Raw genomic sequence first — 18058 nt, forward strand, 5'->3', positions numbered from 1 at the left:
TCATCAGGGACAACGATTCCACCTTTTTTCTTGGCATCAATGGTAAGGAAGAGACTTTTACCATTGACCCCCTGATACCAACATATCTGGATTATAATGAGCAGGGTAGACCTCCCAGAGCTACAGACAATGGCGCTGTCACCGGTTCTGGAAGAGGAGTGGTATAGCAGCCCGCATGCAGAGACACGGACCAGCTCTCAAAATGGCTGATGAACCCGGTGACCACGTGGAACTGGGAGTGATACCAGCCATCGTCCTAGGTGACTCCGCACGGTGAGAAGATGGGGAACTCTGACGGGAATGCTGGTCAATCCCAGGCCAGCGCTCCAATTACACAGGGCCCTGATGTCTGCACCTGGGCCCCATATATGCGCGATGGCCAGAAATAGGACAGCAGAAATAGCCACATCAGATGCATCACACTCTACCTCAAAGGGTAAGTTTTCATCCACTGAGTGCAGGGTGGCTTCCTCCAACTCTCTCTTTGGTAAGTTAAAGGCATTCAGGGCTTTTTCCTCCATTGGAAACTTCTCTGCATTTACCAATGGTTGAATCTTGTTAGAAAAACCATGAATCTATTTGGCATAATAAGCAAACATTCCGAGTACCCTTTTTAAGCATTGCAAATTTTCTGGTGGAGAAAGTTCTTGTAATGGTCAAAGTCTCTCAGAATCAGGCTTAATTAATTATACCATTCCCCATACAGTATCCAAGGACATTAATGGAATTCACAGACTACACAGACTTTAAATTATTAAGTGTTAGGTGCCTCTGACTGATGGAGTTTAGCAATTTATTTACATTTTGATCATGTCCCTCTTGTGTATGTCCAGCAATAGTGGTATTATCAAGGTAATACCTTGCAGTTTTTCTTCTCTAACTTGTCCATAACTCGCTGGAAGGCAGCTACCCCATTTGTGATTCCAAATGGAATCGTACAAAATTGATATAAACATCCATTGGCTTCAAAAGCCGTATACTTCTTATCTGACTCCTTCAATGACACTTGGTGATAGGCACTTTTCAGGTCAATGATAGAGAATACACAATATTATAAAAGTTCGCTCACCATTTTATCAATTCTTGGCAAGGGGAAAACATCCAATTCCGTGTATTAATTGATTGTGAATAATCCACATGCATTTGCTTCTCATGTTGTTGGGTAGGATCCTTCACCACTACCACTTTGGCTCGTCATGGTGATATAGGTGTCTCAATTATGCCTTCTGAAAGTAATTGGTGAATTTCCTCTGCAATGAAGTCCTAATTATCTTTGCTAAAGCATCTTGATTTAGCAGCAAATGGTTTACAGCTTGGTGATAAGTTTGGAAAAAGGGATCGCTCTTCCATTTTTGCAGCTGTCAATACACAGTAATGGTTAGCAGCACTCACAGCTCAGACAAGGGTCCTCCATATTCACGTTTCAAACTCAGATGCTGACGCTGGAAATCCTGGCCAAGAATTAAGTCAGAACATAGGTCCTTCAATACACCAAGTTGTGTGGCAGCGAATGACTGGCTATTAAGATTAAGAGTAGGTCAAGAACAACATATCCTTGGGAACTAATGTTTAAAATTTTCTGTGCCATAGTAATGTCTTTACTGGATGGGTGAACTTTAAGTTTTAGACTTTCTCGCTAATGTAACTATCAGTGCTGGATGAATCCAACAGAGCGCTTAACCTTTTACAATTCACAGTCACAAAGGTTGGGGCTTGAGCAAGTTCTTGTGGCACCTTAGTAAGTGTAGCCAATACCTGAGAATTGACCACTTTTGCCGCTGAGCTTGATGAGGTGTTGGATTTGCACACCCAGACATAATGTCCCTTCTTGGGACATAGCCTCATGTGCTGGAAAGTTATGCCGTGAAAGGTAAGAGAAACAACAGAAGGAACATTTCCATTTTGTATTATAAGTGGCAGCCACAGCTGGTTTCTCAAGAGCAACTGGAAGGTTATCAGGCAGCCCTGCTAAAGAATCTTTCTCACATACCTGCAGTACCTGTGATAGTTCAGGGTTCACTACTGCAGCTATATTGGCCATCAGGGTAGAGTATGTATCATTATTGCATTGAGTTATGTCTAATGCAGTAGCTTGGTTATAAGCACCCTGTAAGTCCAGTGTTTTGTTTTCTAAGAGACGTTGGCATAGTGCAGGTGAGGTAATGCCACCGATGAACGCATCACACATTGCCTTGTTTCCACATTGCACTGCACTATGATCTCGAAAATTACAGTTTCTCTTTAAGTTTTCCAACTCCCTGAAGATCTCACCTAATGATTCTGCTGGCTTCTGCTGCCTGGTAGCCCGTAAATATCTGGCAAAAACCTTAGTGGGAATCTGTCCTACTTAGAGATAGCTGAGTCAAAATGTTCACATCCTTCTATGTATTTGAAACTTTGCAATTCACACAGCCTAATAGTGTTCTGTACTTGTTTGGTATCTTGTTCCCATAGTCAACGGCCTAGTTCATGAAAATCGTATGCCAATATCGCCACTCCTTGACAGCTGTGGGGAGCTGGGGTCGATGTCTGAGTACTTGGGCCTCTACTCTGTCTCCACGCTTGCCAATTAAGTTGAGTAAATTGTTGTGAGAATGAAAAACTTGGTGGCTGTTTTCCAAGATTTATTCAACTTAATTGTAGTTACAATTAGAATTTAAAATGCAAGGCAGCAGCTAGAAGCTCATTGGAAGAAGAAAAACAATTAAGAATAACTTTGTAATACTACACATATCTTTTCTTTGGCTTGGCTTCGCGGACGAAGATTTATGGAGGGGTATGTCCACGTTTGCTGCAGGCTCGTTGGTGACTGACAAGTCCGATGTGGGACAGGCAGGCACGGTTGCAGTGGTTGCAAGGGAAAATTGGTTGGTTGGGGTTGGGTGTTGGGTTTTTCCTCCTTTGTCATTTGTCAGAAAGGAGGTTGCTGCCCACCAAGAGAATTTAAAAAATATAAAGTGCACAAGTAAGAGTCCTTAAATGAGTCCCTGATTGAGCTTGTCATTGAGGAGTCTGATGGTGGAGGGATAGCAGATGTTCCTGAACCTGGTGATTTGAGTCTTGTGGCACCTATGCCTTTTAGAACACAGCGTGTGCTGGGTGGTGTGGATCCATGATGATTGCTGCTGCTCTCCGATGGCAACATTCCCTGTAGATGTTCTCAATAGTGGGAAGGGTTTTGCCTGTAATGTCCTGGGCTGTGTCCACTACCTTTTGCAGGACTTTACACTCAGGGGTATGGGTGTCCCCATACTAGACTGTGATGCAGCTGGTCAGCACATTTTCCATCACACATAGATAGCATTTCTGGTGTCATTCCAAATCTCCACAAACTCCTGAAGAAGTAGAAGTGCTGACGTGCTTTCTTCACAATGCCATTAGTATGTTGAGTCCAGAAAAGATCCTCTGAGATCGTGACTCCCAAGAACTTATATTTGCTCACCCCCACCCCCCACCCCCCCACCCACCCTCCACCTCTGATTCCCCCAATGATCACAGGAATGTATACCTCTGGCTTTCACTTCCTGAAGTCAACAATTAGTTTTTTAGGTTTGGTGACATTGAATTGTTGGTGGTGCACCACTCAGCCATGTTTTCTATCTCCCTCCATCTGCATGCTGACTTATCTCCTTACTTTATACAAACCACTACTGTGGTTTTATCAGCAAATTTGTTGATGGTGTTATTGCCGTACCCAACCACACAGTCATAAGTGCTCTGTGGTGCTCTGGTATTGATGGACATTGTGGAGGAGATGTTCTTACAATTCCTCACTGATTGTGCTCTGTAGGTGAGAAAATCCATGAAACAATTACAAACTGGGGTGTTAACTCCCATGTCTTGCAGTTTGCTGATCAGTTTTGAGGGACTATGGTGTTAAATTCCAAACTGCAGTCAATAAAAAGCATCCTGATGAATGCATCTTTACTGTCCAGGTATTCCGGGGGGTTGTGTAGAGCCAGTGAGATGGAATCTGCCGTAGACCCATTGCTACAATAGACAAAGTCAGACACAGACAGGAGCTGATGTGCTTCAACACCAGCCTTTCAAAACACCATCACTGTTGATGTAAGTGCTACTGGACAATTGTCATTTAGGCAATTGCTTCTTGGGCACTGGTATGACTGACGCCTGTTTGAAACAGGTGGGTAACATGCCCTGCTGGAATAAGATATCAAAGATATCTATGAATACATTGGTAAGTTGGCCAGCCCATATTTTTAATACTCGATCAGGTACTCCATCCGGGCCAGATGCTTTCCTTGGATTCATTCTCCTGAAGGCATCCTGTCTGTGTCTGATACGGACAGGATGGGATCATCAGGGAATGTGGGATGCAGAGCAGTATTTTTTCACTTCTACTGTCATCAAATCAGGCGTATAAGACATTAAGTTCCTTCCATATTTCATGAATCATCTCACAGCAAAGGCTGAGTAAATGATGTTTGGGGACCAAGGAGGCACAATTTTCTTGGTTTACAGGGTAGGGATTGTCCCCTGCCTTCTGTATACATCTGAGAACGAGACTATGTGCAGCAGGCACTACAGAGCACTGGAGAGGTACCACCAGCATTCTCTCTCCAAAATACTCCAAATACAGTGACCAGATGAAGAAAAGAAAATTAAAAAAAACATTGAACAAGACCACCCTCAATCTGTAATTGTACTCGTATGACTTTGATGCATGGGCCACATTTTTAATAGGCATTGTAGCAGTAAGAGATTTCTGGATGCACAGAGGAAACAATTCAAGGATGTTATTAATGCTCCCTTGGAAAAGTCTAACATTCCCTCAGTCATAATAAATTGCTGCCTTGTTGCCACTCACAATGAAAGGAGCAGCCAGCAGCAGTAATCTCATCCATATGTTGGAAGCAAATGGAGGGCACACCCCAGCCATTCCTTAAAGCCTCTCCTGCCCCACTTATGGCAGAGTCTGTGGATGCATTGGGCTCATCAGCTTCTCAGAATCAGAGAATAAGAGTGGAAACAAATTATTTTTGAATCAAACGAAGGAAGTGGCAAGATCCCTCCAGCTCTTCCTTATCTTTTGAAAATCAACATAAATCTGCGATGTTGGGCAGAAATCTGCTGTACAGGACTGTGGTTTTATCAGCAAATTTGTTGATGGTGTTATTGTCGTACCCAACCACACAGTCATAAGTGCAAAGTGAATAGAGCAGGGGGCTCTGTGGTGCTCTGGACAGAGCAGGGAAGTTCCCCTTCTGGTTAGAATCAGCTAAGTTAAGAAAAATTAAAGTAAAAATAAATGGCTGCTCCTGCAGCAAGAACTGTTGGAACTCAACCTAGTACTCTCAGAAAAATAATTCTAATGCAGAAATGAGAATATATTTAATCTGCCATTTACAGATACTCCTCTACTTATGATGGTTCAACTTACGCTTTTTCAAAGTTACGATGGGTAGAATCTGGACTTCAAATTTTGAATTTCGATCTGTTCCCGCGCATGCAATATGCAGTATGATGATTTCTTGTGATACTGGGCATTGGCAACGAACCGCAGCCTCCACTCCACCATGTGCGCAGTCTCTGTAGCGATCATGTGAACAAGTGTAAACAGCCACAAGTGTAGACAACCGATATTGTCTTGAAATCATTTTTTTTATTTTGTGTATTCACATCCCATCATGTCCACTAAACACCCCTTAGGTTCTCCTGCTTCTGGTGAGAAGAAAAAGAGGAAAGCAATTACTCTGGAGATGAAACTCAAGATACTTGCTCAAAATGAAGGCAGCAAGCTGGTAATGGCTATAGCATGTGAGTTAGGTCTTTCACAATCAATGATCTCATCCATCTTAAAGGATAAGAATCGAATCAGTGATGCAGTACAATCATCAATATCGGTGAATTCCACTATGATCATGAGGAAAAGAACTGGGCCAATTGATGATATGAAAATATTACTTGCAACGTGGATGGAAGATCAAATGCAAAAGTGGATACTGCTTAGCATACTGACAATACAGGCTAAGGCAAGAAGTCTTTTCGATAAGCTTAAAAAACGTCTTGATGAACCTACAAACACGCAAATGTTTACAGCAAGTCATGGGTGGTTCCAATGCTTCAAAAGGCTTCAAAATTTAAATAACGTGAAGGTTAGTGGTAAGGCAGCAAGTGAAGCTGTCAAAGCTTTAAAGGAAAAGCTGCATAGGATAATTGTTGATGAAAAATATCTGGCAGAACAATCATTTAATGTTGATGAAATGAGCTTGTTCTGGAAGCATATGCTGGAACGTACCTACATTCATCAAGAGGCCAAGACAATGCCAGGATTCAAGGCATTCAAAGAGCATGTAACGCTGCCTTTGGGTGGAAATGTTGCAAGGTTCAAACTGAGGCTTTCCTAATCTACCACTCTGAGAACCCCTTGAGCACTCAAGAATGCGAGCAAGAATAAGCTTCCTGTTTATTATCACCATAATAAACAATAAACAAGAAAGCCTGGATGACATTAGTATTATTTGAAGATTGGTTTTTGAACTGTTTTATTCCCCAAGCAAAAGAATATTGTTGTCAAGACAGCATACCATTCAAAATTCTTCTGATTTTAGACAATGCTCCAGGGCATCCACAGCATCCTAATTGTCAGAAATAAAACTTCTCACACATGAGTCTCTTTAAAACTGATGACACGACAAGCTTTATTTACAAGTCTGCAGAGTTGGACTCAACTGGTTTCTCACCAGTTAAGCCCCGATACATACAGTGCATTGATTTTTATACCCTTATTGTTTGCCCTTCCCCTTCTTATTAATACTGTTTTAATTGGTTAGTATTGCAAAAGCATTCTAAGTATAACTGCATTTTTAATTATCACGTTCGTTACGTACGCTGTGAACTCTACATACACTAAATTCTGTTTCTCACCCTTCTTATCAATCTTTTGTCTCCTGCATGTCTCTCACTATGACCATGAAAAGATAGGTTTAAAAAAACATATCCAGCTGAACCTTTTGTCTTTGGCTGCTAGTAAGCTCCCTGTCCGTTCTGGCTTCCCTGTTTATGATTAATCATCACATTTTAACTTAAGTCATTTTAACCTAAATTTTCTATATAACACTAATGTAAAGGTTGTTTTTTTTCCACCAAACACAACCACACTCATTCAATCAATGGACCAAGGTGCAATAACTGCGTTCAAACCATGCTATTTATGCCAAATGTTTGCCCAGGCTGTTGAATTGACTAAAGGTGTTTGAGAGTTTTGGAAAGGTTTTAATATTCTAAATTATATCCAGAACATCCCTGCAGCATGGAAAGAAGTCACAAGGCATGAATGGCATTTGGAAGAAAGTTTTGAAGACATTTGTGAACACTTTCAAAGGCTTTAATAAAGGTTCTACTATTGATGAAATAAATGACTGTAGTGGTACAAAGGAGGGGAGTGGGCAGAACTAGCACTAACAGCTCCAAACTCATGATAACTAGACACAACAGACTCCTATCTACTGGCAACTAGCCACTACAGCTGCAAGGCATAGTGTCTCAGCAGCACCTGTAGGTCTACGGGGAAGCCCTGGCATGTCATAAGGTAGTACATACTCCAGATGTCAGGCCGCCAGGTCACCTGTTGTTTGTCTATATCAAGCCTGACAGCACATCAATAAATGCTTTTGCTCTTCTCCGGCTGAAATCTGAGCTGTGGTCTCATTATTCATCCTATTTCAACAGGATGGCATATGCCCATAATTTACATCTGCCACATGACAATATATTAGTGCTTGGGAAACAGCTAGAATTGGAAATGGATGAAGAGGACGTTCATGAGCTTGTTGGCATTGAGGCTGATGAACTTTCCGATGAGGAGCTGATCAAACTGGAAGAAGCAAAACATAAAGAAATGAAGGCAGAGGAAGCAGAAGTTATACCTGAGGCACCAATAAAATTTACAGAAAATACACTGGTTGAGGCGCTTGCTACTATCAATAGTGATGAACAGATGTTAGAAGAAATGCTAGTCAATTATGAGAAATTTGCAAGAGTTGACAGGTAGATACAGAATGCGCTTACTTACTAAAAAGAAATTTTCAGTGAAAAGAAGAAAAAATTATCTTGTCAAAAAATTGATATCTTCCTGAAGAAGACTTCACCTAGTAAACCAATATCCATGATGCAGTACGTTCTACAAGCTGTTCTCGAGTAGCATCAGAACAGAGAGAAATTGATAGCCATGTCACTTTAGCATTCCCACCATCCTCACCATCTAGCAATTAATTTTAGTTCAATGCTTCAAACATTCTTCAGGCCCAGTGTGCTTTCAGCTGTGTACATTAATGATGAATACCCGTACACTTAATACATTATCAATCAACAGTGGTGCAACCAAAACCAGGTACTGTACAGTACTAATTCTTTATTGACTTACGATGGGTTTGTGGAACATAACCCCATCATAAGTAGAGGAGTACATGCACTAATAATAGACAATAATAATATTTAAATGGAAGGTATTATACAATCTCGCTCATTAACATGATAATATGCAGTTATTTGAAATTCTTACATGATATAAAAAAAGTGAAGATAAATGTAAGCCTTTTGAGTTTTTCACCATTATTCCTGAAAAACATCCTTAAAATCAAGACTTCACTGTAACTCAGTGTTATTCAGCACTCGTGGCAGGATTGTGGAAATACATTCTAAACAAAGACTACCTTCACAAGTTGGAATGGGCGATGACCATTGTCCAGAGCTGTAACACTGCTGACTCTCCGACCCATTCAATGCAAATCCTTCCGCACAGCTATAATTACATACTGAGCGGTAAGTGAAGGTTTCACCTGAATGGGAACAATTCTGATATCCATTCTGTGGATGCTTTGGAACATCACATTTCACAGCTGAAACAGAAAGGGAAGAATGGAATAATAATTGCCCTTGTGCAATACTTGTTAAGTTAGACATTCTCAAAACAATTTACACAATGCAGAAATACTCATTATATGGGCAAATCTGCAACATATTGTAGTTGGACAAGAGAGTGACTGGAGAACACTCTGCACTTCAAAGCCTTGAGTATTTCTATGGAGAAAGATGCAAGGATATTTGGAACTTTACACATTGTTCACTGTACTACTAACATTGTACCCAACCTTCAGGACTGCACTAGAGAATCAAACTGAACCATGCATGCAGTCATGTTGTGTTCTGATCAACCCAGAGCTTTCTGAAGAAAAGTGGTGTTATTCACCATGACTTAAACATTCCAATGCATAAAATTAGATTCCTACACATTTACATGGTATTTTATAGAAGGCAGAGGTTTCTTAATCTATATTAATAAGAAAAACATATTAAATTTGACATCAAATGGCTTTTTAATGCTCTATTTTATTTTTGTTCTAATAATTAAATACATTTAAAAATAGTTAAACTAGGTTTAAATAATTCACTCAAATTTTCATCTCCCATTTTGTGAAGGGTGAGAAGACATGCTAAGAGACCTTAGCGTATATGTGCTATAATTATAATCATCTTCAAGGAGGATGTAATAACTAAAGGGAGGTATCCCTGCTGTCTGCCACAGGGAATGACATTACCAGGAAACTCCTCTACCACTGCCTCTGAAAGCTGTAGTGTAGGTGTCATCCATCCATAGGTTCAACGGGCACAATCTTCATCACAAGATAAATGCAGAGATAACATAAATCATAATCTCACGCTATCCATTGAGTGCCACTGTGAAGCAGCCATCTAACATTATTAATATCCATCCGATGTTTGCTACATGATAGCATTCTGGTTGTGATTGTGACCAAAGGGTTCTCAATAGGCTTAATGTCAATGCTGAATGAAGTCATGCATAGCTGTGTGTTCAGCACAACACTTTAGACTCATATAGTCATGCAGCACAGAAACAGGCCAACCACACCCATAACACCTTTCTCACTTTTTCTCACTCTATTACCATGCCTCCCCTCCAACAAATTTCCATGTTGAGTTGAACAAATCTACAGGACATTGGAAACTGTTCAAACTCTGTCACTTGCATTCCAGAACCAACATTACCCAAATCTCATGCATTGTGTTGCAATTTGAAGGCAACAACTTGTGTATGTCCTGAGGTCAATCTCCAATCTCCATTGTTCTCTTGAAGCATATGAAGAAATGGGGCTTGCACTTAGCATCTACAAAACCAAACCTACTGCTGCTCACCGCTGCAGACAACAATGCTCTCGCTAATAAAGTTTTTGTGTGAGATTCCCAAACCTCTCATATTTCATGAATCATCTCAGAGCAAAGGCTGAAGAAATAAGGTTTGGGAATTAAGGCCTCATACTTTTCCAATGTTCTTGGTTTACATAAGACAATAGGGCTATGCTAATTCCATTACTTTAAACCAGATTTCTGACACCTTCAATGAAATTCAATAAAGGGTCTCAACCCAGAATGTTGGCTGACCATTTCTTCCCATGGATGCTGTCTGATCCGCTGAGTTCCTCCAGCAGCTCATCTTGTTTGCTCAAGATTTCAACATTTTCAGTTGTTGTGTTTTTCTTCAGATACCTTCTGCAAAGTTATTATGTACCATCTTACCAGGGATCAAGGAAGCTTCCAGATCAAATTTAGTCACTTAGCACATCAGACATGGTCATAGGTATATTTGCTTAGTCTATCAATAATTGAGATATTGTATTGCATGTGGAATCAGACGACACAATACTTGGATGTCTGGGTACTCTGTTCTTTTAAACGAACCACATGAATTGCTTTGCTCCAGCAAAAGTGTTAAAAAATTCTGTTGTTTCTTGGTCATTGTATTTATCTTCAATTGTATGTAACTAAATGAAAGGAAGTATTTGTCAAAGTAAAATATTGATGTCACCATAGTTATTGAATTGTATTGAATCACTTGTTGTTATCTTTGTTCTAAAAAGTGTAAATACTTGATGTATTTTGAGCTTGGAGGGTCTCTACAAAGAAGGAACTTTACTGAGAGAGTCTCCAAGCAGAAGGTCTTATTCTTGTGAGCACCTTGGCACTGTTACCAGCTCAGTCTCCACAAAATAGAAAGCAAATGCAGGCCTAGCTAGCAATGCTCAAATCCTGTAAATAAAAATACTGTTTATGTCAGTGTATTAGGATATCACCACAAAACCAAGGTAGTCTGATAGGTCTTGTATAAAATCCATACCTTAACAACAAAGTCTCAGCACTCCCCCACAGGGTCCATCCAATCAGTTCGACTGCTGTTGGCTCTGTACAGGCTTTAAATGGCCTGTTAAAGGAGCCAATGGTGGTTTATTTTAAAATAAGCTAATAAAATGTGAACTTTTACTGCCAGCTTTTTACAGATGTGTGGTGGGAAGTGTCCTGACCGACTGCATCTCAGTCTGCTATGGGTACACTAATACCTCTGAATGTAAAATTCTGCAAAAGGTAGAGGACACAGCCCAGGATGTCACAAGCAAAACCATCCCCACCATTGAGAATATCTAAGAGGAACTCTGCCTTTGGGGAACAGTAGCAATGATCAAGGATCCACATCACCTAGCACATGCTCTGTTCTCGTTGCAGCCACCAGGAAAGACACACCACCAGATGCCATAAGACGCACACCACATTCAGGAACAGCTGCTACCCCTTCACCATTGGATTCCTTAACAATAAACTCAATCAGGGACTCATTTATAAGGACTCCTTCTTCTGGACTTTATTGTTTGTTTTTTTCCTATCTGTATTGTACAGCTGTTCACATTTTTTTACAGGTGCATATTGTGTATAATTTTTTTTCACTACCAATAAGTGGTAATTCTGCCTCGCCCTCAGGGTTGTATGTATTGTTATGTATGCACTCTGACAATAAACTGAAATCTGATATCTGAATCTGAAATCTAATTTCCTTTCAAAATATTGTGACAACATCACTCCACTGGTCAGCAGTAAGTGCCAGACTTGGGGTGGCTTATACAGTGAATATAACTCGCTACATTTTAACTGGAAATTCTGAGAGTCATCTTATATGCCAATATATACTTCTCTGTTTTTTCATTCTATGCCTTAATCTATGATGTTGAGGATGCTAAATGTTTTTGTATAGCTTTCTCAAGACTTTCAAAGACTTGTATATCCACATCCCCAGGGCTTTCTGTTCTGCCTTAGCAACGTACCTTTTGCTTTTCGTCATTTCTTTCTTTAAATTGGACAACATAGTGTCTTAGTCCATAGATCTGTTCCCTCACTGTTCCAGTAACCAAGGTTCCATTTTAACCTCTGGTGCTGTCTGTGCTGAGTTTATAGATTCTCTCTCTGTGGGTTTTTCTGCTTTCCTTCCACATCCCAAGGTACAAATAAATAGGTTAATAGGCCAATGTAAAATTATTCTTGTGTAGGTAAGTGGTGGAATTGATGGAAATTTGGGGAGAATAGATTATAGGGAAAATTATTGGAACATGAGCACAATGGATTCCTTCGATGTTCTAAGGAAATATAGAAACTCCTGAAATGGAATGGTAAACCTACATGGGATATTATTCCTTTGTAATTCTGCTGCTGTTATCTTGCCATTGTACAGTTGGTATTCATTGTCACTTACTACTGCACACCTGGTGCACACAGACATGCTCATTCTGTCAGGCCTCCAGCTTGCAATGGTATTGTCTACTAAACCACAGCCCTGGAGTAAGTGTGAGGGCTATGCTTTCTTTCGAAATGGCTGCAAAGGAGGCTGTGCTTGCTTCCCACATCCTGGTGAGAAAGAGAAAGACGGTACAGTGTCAGGAAGTGATATCAGAATAAGTTCCTGGAGTTATTTGCCCTTGAAAGCATTGCATAACAAAATTTTTGGCCTTAATCAGTATGCTAATATCGGCCTTCTTATGCATAGTAGTCCAAAAGCTCAGTTAAAAGTGTGTCTAAAATTAAAACACATGTAAATATCCATATTGTTAATACTCTAAGATCTATCAATTTTTGTTGTTGTATTTGTTCAGCCTAACTAATGATAAATATGAGTAGAATGTGCAGAGATGTTCTGGGAAGATGAGGCATGGCCTGCTGCAGTGCGGTTTTGTTCATTTATTTACTGACTCGGTTTAAACAGTCACATAATGGAGCTCAGCAATTAGTTAGAACTTCACAATTTCAGGAGATACCTCAGGTTTTCATTTAGCATAGAGAGGGATTGTTCAAAGGGCAAAGAGAGCTTTCTGCTAGATGTGTGTGAACTTCATCATGACCAGTAACTCATATAGTATCATTGTGTGGTAGAGTTGTAGAGTTGTACAGCACAGAATCATTCCCTTTGGCCCAACTTGTCCATGACTGCCAGTGTGTTCAGCTGAGCTAGGCCTACTTGTGTGTGTTTGGCCCATATCATTCTAAACTTTTCATGGTCATGTACCTGTTTATATGTCTTAAACATTGCTACTGCGCCCACTGCTACAGCTTCATTTGGAAGCTTATTCCATATATCCACAAAACCTCAATTAAAATAAAACATGTTGCTTTAAAATCTTTCCCCTCTCACCTTAAATCTATGCCTTTTAGTTTTAGAAACCATTTCCTGGGAAACGGGCCATTCCCTGGGAAATAGCCCTATCTATGCCCCTCATGTCTTTATTTACCTTTATAAGGTAACCCCTCCTATGATCCAGGGGAAAAAAAATTATCTCCTCCTATCCTTATAACCAAGCTCTCCAGTCCTGGTAATATCCTTGAGAATCTTTTATGCATCCTTTCCAGCTTAATGGCATTTTTCCTACAACTGGGTACCAGAATTGAACACAATGCTCCGTGTGATCTCACCAAAGTTGGGTTGCACCAAGGGTTACATCATGACATGCCAAATCCTTCACTCTATGCCCTGACCAATGAAGGCAAGTGTGTGAAACACACCACCACCCTGTCTACCTCTGTAACCACTTTCAGGGACTATGTCTCTAAATTCCTATATCACTCTGTTCTACAACACTCTCCATGGCCTTACATTTACTGTGTAAGTCCTGCCCTGGTTTAACTTACTAAGATGCAACACCACATACCTGACCACGTTAAATTCCACCTGCTATTCCTTGGCCCAGTTCCTCAGCTGGAATTTTGATAACCCTCATCATTATCTATTATGCCACTAATTTTATTGTAATCTTCAAATGTATTAACTGCATCATCAACCAAATTGCTACTTGAGATTCCAAACAACAGTGGACCCAGCCTGATCACAGGACTACACTACCCCTCTGTCTTTTGCCACCAAGCTAATTTTGAATCTAATTGGCTACCTCACCCTGGATCTCATGCGATCTATTCTTCAGGATGAGCCTACCGTGTGGGACCTTGACAAAGGCCTTGATAAAGCTCATGCACACAGCATCCCTCATCAATCCATCATGCCCTTATCAATCTTCTTGGTCATCTCTTCAAAATTAGGCAATCTGTGAAACATGATTCCCTAAGCACAGAAACACGTTGAGTATTCCTTATCATTTCTTACTGTTCCAAATAAATATAGATTCTATGTCATAGAATCACCTTCAGTAATTTTTATACACTGTTGTACAGTTCTCTGACTTGTCCATGCAGCCTTTCTTAAATAAAGGTACAACATTAGCGACCCTACAGTCTTCTGGCTTTTCACCCATGGCTAACAGTGATACAAATATCTCTACTGGTGTTCCTGCAATTTTTGTCCAGGCCTCCCACAATGTCTGAGGCCCTGAGGATTTATCTACTTTAATACGTTTTAAATTACCGTCACCTTTTTTGTAATGTGGAGGTGTACCAAGACCTCACAATATAAATAAAATTTTATTTTTTTTAGGCCAGATACTTGGTTATATTACATTTAAGGATTATCACACCACGAAAAACTCACGCAGAGTTTGTAGCCAAGCATTAGATTTGAAAGGCTCTTTACATTGGGAAATCTTTGTAAAAAACCCACATTTCTGTTTGATTTCAGTAGAGGAATTCAAAAGCAATGCAACCTGAGAAAGAGTTTTGGATTATTGACAGCAAATGAATTTTTGTGTTCAGTTTTATTTGAGTGATGGAGTAGATCAGGATTAATAGCAACTCCTCTACTTTGATAGTCCTGATCTAATCCTATGTATAAAATTGCAAACAATACACAAGTGTTCTGGAGAAACTCAGCAGGTCTCGGAGCACCTATAGGAAGCAAAAGAATATAACCAACGTTTCAGGCCTGAGCCCTTTGTCAAGGTGTGAGCAAAAAAACCAGGAAGGCATCTGAATAAAATGGTAGGGAGAGAAAGGAAAAAAAGGCAGATGGATTAGAACAGGCCAACAAGTCATAGGTAGATATGGGTGGGAGGGCAGCAGAGAAAAAAAAGATGAGAAGTGTAAGGGAAGGGTTCTGAATAGAGAGGGAAGGATTCTGGAGCTGGAGGAAAGGAGACAGAGGGGGAGACAGGGGGATATGAAAAGAGAGGGAGAGAGAGGGGGTAGAGAGAGAGGAGTGAGTTGAAGGAATCTAACAGAAACTGGAGAAGTTGATGCTAATGCCTTCTGTTTGGAGAGGGCCCAAATGGAATATTTAGGTGTTGTTCCTCCAATTTACATGTAGTCTCAGTTTGGCAGTGTAATTATTTCTATCTTTGAATTCTAACTGAAATATCAGATCTCATGTGAACCTTTCTTAAATCAGCTGTTATTGTTCAGGTGAAAGCAAGAAATGATTAACTGGTTTGTTGTTTAACTGGTCTCTGAAATAACCTTGTGAGCAGTCTGGGTGTTCATTCAGTGCAGACTTTGACCATAACATCCACACACCATTAATGAAGATATAAATAATGCTTTAAAACAACGTCCACTCCCAGGAACAGAATGATGCTTGAATTGATGCACAAAACCTTGCATCATGAACACTAGAGTTAGATTATTAAATATGAAAAACACAAACTGCAAGAAATGGTTCTGTGTTTTACTAAAGGGCAAAGTATTTTCTGTATGTTAAAAAATTTTTATATAATCTCCACAGTAAAATTTTAACCTTAAAATCACCCACAGCAGAGCTCTTGTGCTTACCATTTTCACATTCTTGCCCAAAGAACCCTTCATTGCACCGACATGTATAATTTCCAATAGTTTCCACACATTCTCCATTATCACTACATGAAGTAGGTTTGCATGAAGCTGTCAAAATCAAAACAGGATAAAAACATGCAAAAACAGTGAACTTAAAAAAGGACTCTACACATCCACATCCCTCACCATGGCCCTCACATAATGGGAGCAGATTTTTCAATATTTTCACTGCCCGTCTCCTCCATGCCAGTGTCCCGGTCAGACCCTCGGTGCATCCTGATTCACCTCCATGCCAGTGTCCCGGTCAGACCCTCGGCGCAACCTGACTCACCTCCACACCAGTGCCCTGGTCAGACCCTCAGTGCCACCTGACTCCCCTCCACACCAGTGTTCCAATTAGACCCTCGGTGCAACATGACTCACCTCCTCGCCAATGCCCCAGTCAGACCCTCAGGTCAACCTGACTCTCCTCGACGCCAGTGTCCCAGTCAGACCCTCGGTGCAAACTGACTCACCTCCACACCAGTGTTCCAATCAGACCCTTGGCGCAACCTGACTCACCTCCACATCAGTGCCCCGGTCAGACACTCGGTGCAACCTGACTCACCTCAACAAGAGTGTTCCAATCAGACCCTCGGTGCAACCTGACTCTCCTCGACGCCAGTGTCCCAGTCAGACCCTCGGCGCAACCTGACTCTCCTCGACACTAGTGTCCCAGTCAGACCCTCAGGTCAACCTGACTCTCCTCCACACCAGTGTTCCAATCAGACCCTTGGCGCAACCTGACTCACCTCAACACCAGTGTTCTAATCAGACCCTTGGCGTAACCTGATTCACCTCCACACCAGTGTTCCAATCAGACCCTTGGTGCAACCTGACTCTCCTCGGCACCAGTATCCCAGTCAGACCATCGGCGCAACCTGACTCACCTCCACACCAGTGTTCCAATCAGACCCTCGGTGTAACCTGATTGACCTCCACACCAGTGTTCCAATCAGACCCTCGGTGTAACCTGATTGACCTCCACACCAGTGTTCCAATCAGACCCTCCATGCAACATGACTCACCTCCACACCAGTGTTCCAATCAGACCCTCAGGTCAACCTGACTCTCCTCGACGCCAGTGTTCCAATCAGACCCTTGGTGCAACCTGACTCACCTCCACATCAGAGTTACAATCAGACCCTCGGTGCAACCTGACTCACCTCCACACCAGTGTTCCAATCAGACCCTCGGGTCAACCTGACTCTCCTCGACACCAGTGTTCCAATCAGACCCTTGGCGTAACCTGATTCACCTCCACACCAGTGTCCCAATCAGACCCTTGGCGCAACCTGACTCACCTCCACACCAGTGTTCCAATCAGACCCTTGGCGTAACATGATTCACCTCCACACCAGTGTTCCAATCAGACCCTTGGTGCAACCTGACTCTCCTCGACACCAGTGTCCCAGTCAGACCCTCGGCGCAACCTGACTCACCTCCACACCAGTGTTCCAATCAGACCCTCAGGTCAACTTGACTCTCCTCCACACCAGTGTTCCAATCAGACCCTTGGCGTAACCTGATTCACCTCCACACCAGTGTTCCAATCAGTCCCTTGGCGCAACCTGACTCACCTCCACACCAGTGTTCCAATCAGACCCCTGGTGCAACCTGACTCTCCTCAGCACCAGTGTCCCAGTCAGACCCTCGGCGCAACCTGACTCACCTCCACACCAGTGTTCCAATCAGACCCTCGGCGTAACCTGATTCACCTCCACACCAGTGTTCCAATCAGATCCTTGGTGCAACATGACTCACCTCCACGCCAATGCCCCAGTCAGACCCCTCAGGCAACCTGACTCTCATCGACGCCAGTGTCGCAATCAGACCCTCGGCGTAACCTGATTCACCTCCACACCAGTGTTCCAATCAGATCCTTGGTGCAACCTGACTCACCTCCACACCAGTGTTCCAATCAGACCCTCAGTGCAACCTGACTCTCCTCGACGCCAGTGTCCCAGTCAGACACTCGGCGCAACCTGACTCTCCTCGGCACCAGTGTCCCAGT

General features: G+C 41.8%; 1 protein-coding gene across 2 annotated transcripts in view; it reads right to left on the minus strand.

The window, feature by feature from the left end:
* LOC138762732 (E-selectin-like) overlaps positions 1–18058 on the minus strand; it is a 43566-nt gene that overhangs the window by 13449 nt on the left and 12059 nt on the right. For both annotated transcript variants that reach the window (XM_069936309.1, XM_069936307.1), the window contains exons 4-5: positions 16006–16113; positions 8676–8861 (exon numbers count right to left, since the gene is read on the minus strand). In XM_069936309.1, the coding sequence (XP_069792410.1) occupies positions 8676–8861; positions 16006–16113 (294 nt within the window). The remainder of the gene's footprint in view (positions 1–8675; positions 8862–16005; positions 16114–18058) is intronic.

The sequence above is a fragment of the Narcine bancroftii genome, chromosome 5 (genome assembly GCF_036971445.1).
Source record: "Narcine bancroftii isolate sNarBan1 chromosome 5, sNarBan1.hap1, whole genome shotgun sequence".
Lineage (NCBI taxonomy): Eukaryota > Metazoa > Chordata > Chondrichthyes > Torpediniformes > Narcinidae > Narcine > Narcine bancroftii.